Source organism: Hemibagrus wyckioides, linkage group LG25 (assembly GCF_019097595.1).
Source record: "Hemibagrus wyckioides isolate EC202008001 linkage group LG25, SWU_Hwy_1.0, whole genome shotgun sequence".
Lineage (NCBI taxonomy): Eukaryota > Metazoa > Chordata > Actinopteri > Siluriformes > Bagridae > Hemibagrus > Hemibagrus wyckioides.
Window position 1 is genome coordinate 514,818 of NC_080734.1, and position 8,574 is coordinate 523,391.

Below are 8,574 nucleotides of genomic sequence, written 5' to 3' on the forward strand. Positions count from 1 at the left end.
AAATGCATTATTTTCCATTGTGTTCCATTGTATATTTCCATTATTTTATTTTATTTTGTTTTGTTTCTTTGTTTGAATGTTCAGCATTACAGTGTTCACTTGCCTGTGCATTTATCAGAATGTATTTAATTGGGAATGAGGAGAAATCGGAAAGGAAGATATTTAAATGGGTCTCACTGGACCTACCTGTTCAATAAGACCTACTCACTCACTGACATCACCTTCCGCTTGACGAAGTAGTCCTACTGCTTTGAATGATTCCTTACGAATTTCTTCTTATAACATTATATCATAATATCATGTATCATGTGATCTTAGTTGAAAATAAGCGGAAATTTAAAATGACCACTGTGAAGATGTTAAATATTGGAAGTAGAAGAAATCCCGCCATGGCGTGTGTAAGGTTAGCCGCCATTTTTTCCCCTGAGGTAAATTTACCGTACAGCCAGCTGCTGATGAGGAACGAACGGAGCGCCAATTTATAATAATTAGCACAATTAGCATAACTGTGAATTTTGAGGTATCCGATCAGGGATCTAGAAGAGTAAAGTGCTGCTTTCGGAGGCGAGGTCATTTAGGGTGAATTTCACACAGTTGTGAGACCAGGCCCAGAGTGGTCATCAGGTGAACCGGGGGAATTCCCGGTGGTCAGCTCTGTCCTGCTCATAACAGGGCAGAGACTCGCCGGATTTTTCCACATACACAGAAAAACGTATATGTGTTTAAGTTGACTTACGAGTTTAATTGGTTCTGTGTCCGAGCTCGTAACTCATTTTGCTCGTATATCAAATTAAATTTCTCCATTAAAATGAAGTGAAATGCTATTAATCCGTTCCAGCCCCCCAAAAAACACACCAATTTTTTTTTGTGTCTTTAAATAAGAAAAATGTACTTTATAAATAAATAATGTATAAAAAAATAATACATAATAAAAGAGAATGTAAAGAAATAAACTGGTTTTATTAAGTGTATTTACGTTGATCAGATGAAGATGCTGGCGGAGGGGGAGGAGATTGGTGGAGGAGGGAGGCGGAGTTTTTCATTTCGTATCTCGGAAAACTCATAAGTTGAGTCACTCGTAAGTCAAGGTTTCACTGTATTTGGATCTAAATCAGCGCATAATGACCCCGTGTATTAAAAAGAGCCGTTTATTTGGTCAGAGCGCGCGCACGTTTTGATTTTGGGGTAAACTGACCTTTTACCCTGTAAGTAGTTTTTCATCATTAATATCACTGAGTACTTGAATGGACAATGACACTGGAACAGGGACACCAAAATAAAGTGTTACCATAATATACAGCTGGACATTTCAGATGTTAATGTGCATTTGCTTTTACAGGTGGACTGAAAAAGAACACAATGACTGAAGAGGCAGAAAAGGATCTCCAAATGGTTCACTGGGGCAAGAGACAGGGGTGGAAAGAGGGCCATTAGAGCACAGCAGGAGAGAAGACCATCTCCAGGAGTGTGAGGAATTGTCTGAGTCCAAATGTTTTAATACTGTAATGTTCAACAGGTTTATTTTTTATTTTGTATTGTTTTTTTGTACTTCTACATTGTTAGTGTAGTTCAGTTAAAAGAGCACTGATGTTTCTAAAAAGGGGCAGTTCACCCAAAAATGAACATTCTGTCATCACTGACTCCCCCTCATGTCTTTCCAAACCCTGAACACTTTCGTTCATCTTTGGATCACAAATGAAGATATTTTTAATGATATCTGCGAGATTTATGTCCCTCTGTTGAAAGTTTATTCCCCCAAAATTCTGATGCTTCAGAATATTTGTAAAGAGATCAAAAATAAATCTAAATGAATCCAGCAGTTTTAATCCAAGTCTTCTGAAAAGTCATTATGACTTTATATGATGAACAGATTGAATTTAGGCTTTTATTTACATATAAACATCGATCAGCCAACAATGTTTACAGCATTCAGTTTTGGTAAATAGAAGCACAAACATGCTTGATTCTGTTTATATTAGTTGTTTAGCATTAATATGTGAATAAAACCTTAATTAAATCTATCAGATAAAGCGATCATGTCTTTTCAGAAGACTGTGATTAAACTTCTTGATTCATATGAATTTATTTTACAATCTTTTTATGAATGTGTCCGAGTTTTGGAGAAATAGACTTTCAACAGAAGGACTAAAATCTCAGATTTCATTAAAAATGTCTTCATTTGTGTTCTGAAATAAATTAATTTCTTATGGGTTTGGAGCGACATACAGGTGAGATGATGACAGAATTTTCATTTTTGGGAGAAATATCACTTTAACTTTTGACTGTTTATTTTTTTCCCCCCAGATGTTATGTACTATTGGTTACATAAGACCAGATGCTGGTAGAGTATTATATGTGAGTTTTACTGTTTAATGTTGATGTTCTACATTTTACAAAAGCCTGAAAATTTTGATTGAATGTGTCAGATAATAAAGATGATAATAAAGTATTTGATATACAGAACCTTTACACCATTTTGATTTTTAAAATTTCACCTTTTTCATGTTTTTTCTTTATAGACTCTTACATTTACCAAAGTAAAATCCTGATGTTGCTTTTATCACTTAATAAAAAAAAATATGTTTGGGATAGCACCAGAATGTAAAAATCACAGGTAAATTAAAAATAAGAATTAAGCATAAACTGTTTGAATATACATAATTATACTGTCCAGGTGAGATGCCTCAAAACACACACACCCATGTGGGGCCAGTCCAGTACCCACTGATAAACCCATAATGGGCCCTTTTATATACCACATGGGCTTCACAATATGGGACCAATATGGACCTCATGCATGCTGCCCAGTTGGGCCCCACATTTGCCCAGTCAGAATATACGTGAGATTCATATGGGCTAATTTAGATGGGGCCCACACGGAACCCGCAGACAAACCCATCTAGGGCCCATGTTTCAAGCCCATATGGTGCCCACATGGGCTCCACCTTGCAATGTTGGCTGGGACCTTCCAGATCTGCTCCTTTACCTAAGAAAACTATACATTAAAAGCTCGACTAAACAAATGTGTCTTCAGCCTAGACTTAAACATTGAGACTGTGTCTGAATCCCCAACACTAATTGGAAGGCTGTTCCATAACTTTGGGGCTTTGAAAGAGAAAGCTCCGCCCCCTGCTGTAGCCTTTGCTACTTGAGGTACTACCAAGTAACCTGCACCCTTTGATCGGAGTAGGCGTGGCGGATCATAAAAGACTAAAAGATCGCTCAGGTACTGCGGCGCGAGACCATTTAGTGCTTTATAGGTCAGTAACAGTATTTTATAATCAATGTGAAATCTGACTGGGAGCCAATGTAGTGTGGATAAAATAGGAGTGATGTGTTCATATCTTCTGGTTCTAGTTAGGACTCTAGCTGCTGCATTCTGGACTAACTGGAGCTTGTTTCTGCTCCTACTGGAACATCCAGACAGTAAGACATTACAATAATCCAACCTAGAGGTAACAAAAGCATGAACTAGTTTCTCTGCATCATGAAGCGACATCATATTTCTTATCTTAGCGATATTTCTGAGATGGAAGAAGGCTACCCGAGTGATATTATCTACATGAGCTTCGAATGAAAGACCAGAGTCAATAATCACACAAAGATCTTTTACTGCTGGACAAGATGAAACCAAAAGACCATCCACCATTACTCTGTAATCAGAAAGCTCACTTCTAACTGCCTGTGGTCCTAGTACAAGCACCTCTGTCTTGTCCGAATTAAGCAGGAGGAAGTTAGTGGCCATCCAATGTCTAATGTCCTTTACACATTCTTCTATCTTAATAAGCTGGTGTCTCTCATCTGATTTAGCTGAAACATATAGCTGTGTGTCATCTGCATAACAGTGGAAGCTAATACCATGTTTATGAATAATTGCACCAAGGGGTAACATATATAGGGAGAAAAGCAGTGGGCCTAAGAGAGAACCTTGTGGAACACCGAACATAATCTTGGTATGCATGGAGAAGTCACCATCTAGATCTACAAACTGATAACGGTCAGTCAAATAAGACCTGAGCCAGGAGAGGGCTGTTCCTTTAACACCAACAACATGTTCTAGTCTATCAAGTAGAACAGTGTGGTCAATGGTGTCAAAAGCTGCACTAAGATCCAGTAACACCAGTAGGGAGACACAACCCTGATCAGAGGTCAGTAACAGGTCATTGACCACTTTAACCAGTGCTGTCTCTGTGCTATGATGAGGCCTAAATCCTGACTGATACATTTCATAAATGTTATTTCTATGCAGGTCTGAACATAACTGCTGTGCTACAGCCTTTTCTAGGATCTTGGAGATAAAGGGCAGGTTTGATATCGGTCTATAGTTAGACAGCTGACGGGTCGAGATCCGTTTTTTTTAATCAAGGATGTGATAACTGCTAGCTTAAAAGATTTAGGCACATAGCCAGTGCTTAGGGAAGAATTAATGATTTTTAGAAGGGGTTCAGTGGCTACTGGTAATATCTGTTTAAGGAAAGATGTGGGTAAAGGATCTAGGATGCAGGTAGAGAGTTTTGAAAAGGAAATGAGACAAGATGAGAGGTGTGAAACACCATCTCCGTGACAACAGCAGACCTATGCCACCACCCCTGCCTGATTCTTGTGGTGAGTGAGAGAAAGTATAGGCAGAGGATAGAGCAGTCGGTGTAGCAGTGTTCTGTGGGAATATCCAGGTCTCAGTTAGTGCAAGAAAATCAAAGGTATAATGGTATGCTAAAGCTGAGATGAAATCAGCCTTCCTTAAAGCAGACTGGCAGTTCCAGAGCCCACCTACCACCACTGTTTGAATCTGAGACAACAGGGGAGGGTAGATGAGATTGCTGGAAATGTGACTTATGCGCTATGGGTGAGTGTCTGTGTCTGTAAGAGGTAACAACAGAGATGTGTTTGAGGCACATGTCTGTGGCTTAGTCAAAGTGAGGTTAAGTATGAGTTAAGAATGTACTTACTATTTAAGATGTGAACAAGTCTTGGCAGAGCTACCTTCAAGTACATGACTTCACTACACAACTGTCCAGAGCTTCAGGTGTGTGAGTGTGTACACTTCCAGGAGACCCAACACTATCTCTAAAAAATAATTTATGAAGCTGTAACTCACACTGGAAGACTGACTGCTTCTCCGTTCACTAACATGGGAATTTTATAACACACACACACATACATGAAAGGAAACATCAGGAAATGTAAAATAAATACAGTGTTTATTAATGAGCTCACATTATATAATTAACACTGACACAACAACAATAATAATAATAATAATAATAATAACGTAACAGTGATGAGTGTTTAATTCATCTGAACATTAAAGCAGAATATAAAAACACAAACTGTGTATTGTGTGTGTATTGTGTGTGTGTGTGTGTGTGTGTGTGTGCGTGCTGGATTCATGACTGTGGCTCAGCATTTGGCTCTTCATAGATGTAGCTGCCCACCCCTCCAGTGTTCACACCTAAACACACACACACACACACACAGTAAATCCTGGTTTATATTTCTGTGTTATTGTGTATTTGTGTCTTTGTGTCAGGATGCAGAGACGGTGATTTGGTGTATACGTGATAAATGTAATGAATTTCAGATTGTTTCTTCTTCCATCTGCTTTCATCACATCACTCCATCAACCAGTAACACAAACAACAGTTATACACTTTACACTGAGACACACTGTGTATATGTGTGTGTGTGTGTGTGTGTGTACCTTTAGGTCCAAACAGGACAGCGTAGCAGGGTTTATGGCAGTACGGCTGGCCATCATGCTGAAACACAACAGTGCTGCGTGATCGGTTATGGAATAAAGTGATGACATCATTAGGTCATGTGATCATGTGGTGATTTGTAAACTCAGTCCTGACCTCAGCGTGACCTCCTGGAGTGAGTGTCTTATTGCACCTCTCACAGCGCAGACACGGCCTGTGCCAGGCCTTACCCAGGGACATCACCTTCTCCGCTAGTGGTGACACACACACACGTTATGCTACACTAATACACAAGATAACCAGTTGGAATGGCAGCCATCAGCTGACTGTTTACACATCAGTAACAGGATCATGTGTAAGGAGCAGACTGCCATGACTGTTTATCACCACCAGAGGGAGAAAGAGAGCTTGAACTTATGTTCAATTAAAATTAATATACAATATCTCAGATATAATTTGCTGTGCTCAGAGAAATATGGTTAGAATTTTCATAATAATAATAATAATCCTTTTCTTCTTTGGGCTTTTCCCTTCAGGGGTCTCCACAGTGAATCATCTCTCTCCACCTATCCCTATCTTCTGCATCCTCAACACTTACACCCACTAGCTTCATCTCCTCATTTATTACATCCATATACCTCCTCTTTGTCCTTCCTCTTTTCCTCCTGCCTGGAGCTCCATGTCCAACATTCTCCTACCAATATACTCACTCTCCCTCTGGACATGTCCAAACCATCTTAACCTGGCCTCTCTAACTTTGTCCCCCAAACGTCCAACATGAGCCGTCCCTCTGATGTACTCGTTCCTAATCCTGTCCAACCGTGTCCCTCCCAAAGAGAACCTCAACATCTTCAGCTCTGCTACCTCCAGCTCTGACTCCTGTCTCTGTCTCAGTGACACTGCCTCTAAACCATACAGCATGGCCGGTCTCACCACTGTCCTGTATCACCTTCCCCTTGATTCTTGCTGAAATTTTTCTATCACACAGAACTCCCGACACCTTTCTCCACCCATTCCAACCTGCCTGCACTCGCTTCTTTAGAGACTTTCCCACACTCTCCATTACTCTGGACTGTTGACCCCAAGTACTTAAACTCCTGTCCCTTCTTCACCTCTTCACCCTGTAATCTTACTGTTCCACTTCCCTCCCTGTCATTCACACACATGTACTCAGTCTTACTACCACTGACTTTCATTCCTCTTCTCTCCAGCGCAAACCTCCACCTCTCCAGGTTTTCCTCCACCTGCTCCCTGCTCTCACTACAGATCACAATGTCATCTGCAAACATCATTGTCCAAGGAGACCCTCAAAGTCATCCTACACACCACCATCCTATGCTGACTGGCTACACTCTCTCCCACTACCACTTTACAGTCACTAATCTCTTTCAGATTGCCTCTTCTACATAGGATGTAGTCTACCTGTGTGCTCCTACCTCCACTCTTGTAAGTCACTCTATGCTCCTCCCTCTTCTGAAAATAAGTGTTAACCACAGCCATGTCCATCCTCTTAGCAAAGTCCACTACCATCTGTCCTTCAAGGTTCCTTTCCTTAACTCCAAACTTGCCCATCACCTCCTCATCACCTGTGTTCCCCTCACCAACATGTCCATTAAAATCTGCTCCTATCACCACTCTCTCCCCCGTGGGAATACTCTCTATCACCTCATCTAATTCACTCCAGAATCTCTCTTTCTCCTCTAACTCACAACCTACCTGTGGGGCATAACCACTAACAACATTCAACATCACAGAAGTCACTGGACTGTGACCCCCATGGCTACATTAATAATAATAATAATAATAATAATAATAATAATAATAATAATAATAATAATAATAATAATAATAATAATAATAATAATCAGGTGTCATTTCTCCCTGTGACTATTTTCATTCAGGAAAAAAAAATTAAATACATACTAGTGTGTACTTTAATGTTTATCTTTCGTCAACATCTGATCAAATGTAATAAAACCTCAGTCTCTCTGTGTTTCTTACCAAAGTAAACGGTTTTGTTGCAGCGGGGACAGAGATTCGGTTCTCCAGTAAACGATGAGAAACTGGCAGCTGCACAGAAAGAAATGAAAGATAGAAAGATTAATGCAGATTTCTGCATTACTGGACCCCAGGTTGATTGGTTCTCTGAGGTTTCTCACCCTTCACTGGTCCTCTAGCTGGTGCTGTAGTTTTCCACTCCTCAGCTCTGGGGGTTGTGGAGGTGGTTTGTGCCTCAGACACCGGGGTTTCATACAGGTACGATCCAGCACCACCGATATTCACACCTGCAGACACACACACACACACACTCAGAGGTGTATCCTGGTTTATTCCACAGAGCTGCTGCTAAAGGTGTTGATGAATTTTCTAGAAGCTCTGCTCTGACAGTAGTACAGCTGTAAAGCTCAGTGTGACGTGTCATGTGTCGTTAATAATAAATAAAATCTGTAATTGAAGGTAGATTGTTGTGCTGCAAGAGGAATAAAAAAACTGATTTTAAAGCAGTATGAAGTGATCTGGAGGAGTGGGGTGATGTGTGTGTTATTGAGACTGGAGTGCTAATCAACACACACACACACCTTTGGGTCCGTACAGTGTAGCATAGCAGGGTTTATGGCAGAACGGTTTTCCATCATGCTGCAAAAATAAAACAAACATTATTATTAAGAATATATATTATTATGAATCTGTTTCTATTATGTTTCCTGACTTCCCCTCCATACTCACTGTACCTACTTATGTGTGTGTGTGTGTTGGAGCTGCCCTCCGACACACAAGGGAGGAAACGTCCTGGACTTGGTCTTCACCTGCCCTTCCCCAGCTACAGACATGACTGCTACCCCACTTCACATCTCAGATCATCACCTGGTATCCT

General features: G+C 40.4%; 1 protein-coding gene across 2 annotated transcripts in view; it reads right to left on the reverse strand.

Moving 5' to 3' along the window:
- Positions 1-5,184: 5,184 nt before the first annotated feature.
- The window catches only part of crip2l (cysteine-rich protein 2-like), a 6,838-nt gene continuing 3,448 nt past the window's right edge, over positions 5,185-8,574 (reverse strand). Inside the window, exons 3-8 of one of the 2 annotated variants that reach the window (XM_058378841.1) lie at positions 8,279-8,336; positions 7,859-7,984; positions 7,701-7,769; positions 5,856-5,950; positions 5,702-5,759; positions 5,185-5,452 (exon numbers count right to left, since the gene is read on the reverse strand). In XM_058378841.1, coding sequence (XP_058234824.1) covers positions 5,388-5,452; positions 5,702-5,759; positions 5,856-5,950; positions 7,701-7,769; positions 7,859-7,984; positions 8,279-8,336 — 471 coding nt within the window. In that variant the 3' untranslated portion in view covers positions 5,185-5,387. The remainder of the gene's footprint in view (positions 5,453-5,701; positions 5,760-5,855; positions 5,951-7,700; positions 7,770-7,858; positions 7,985-8,278; positions 8,337-8,574) is intronic. The other variant, XM_058378842.1, reaches the window with a different exon arrangement.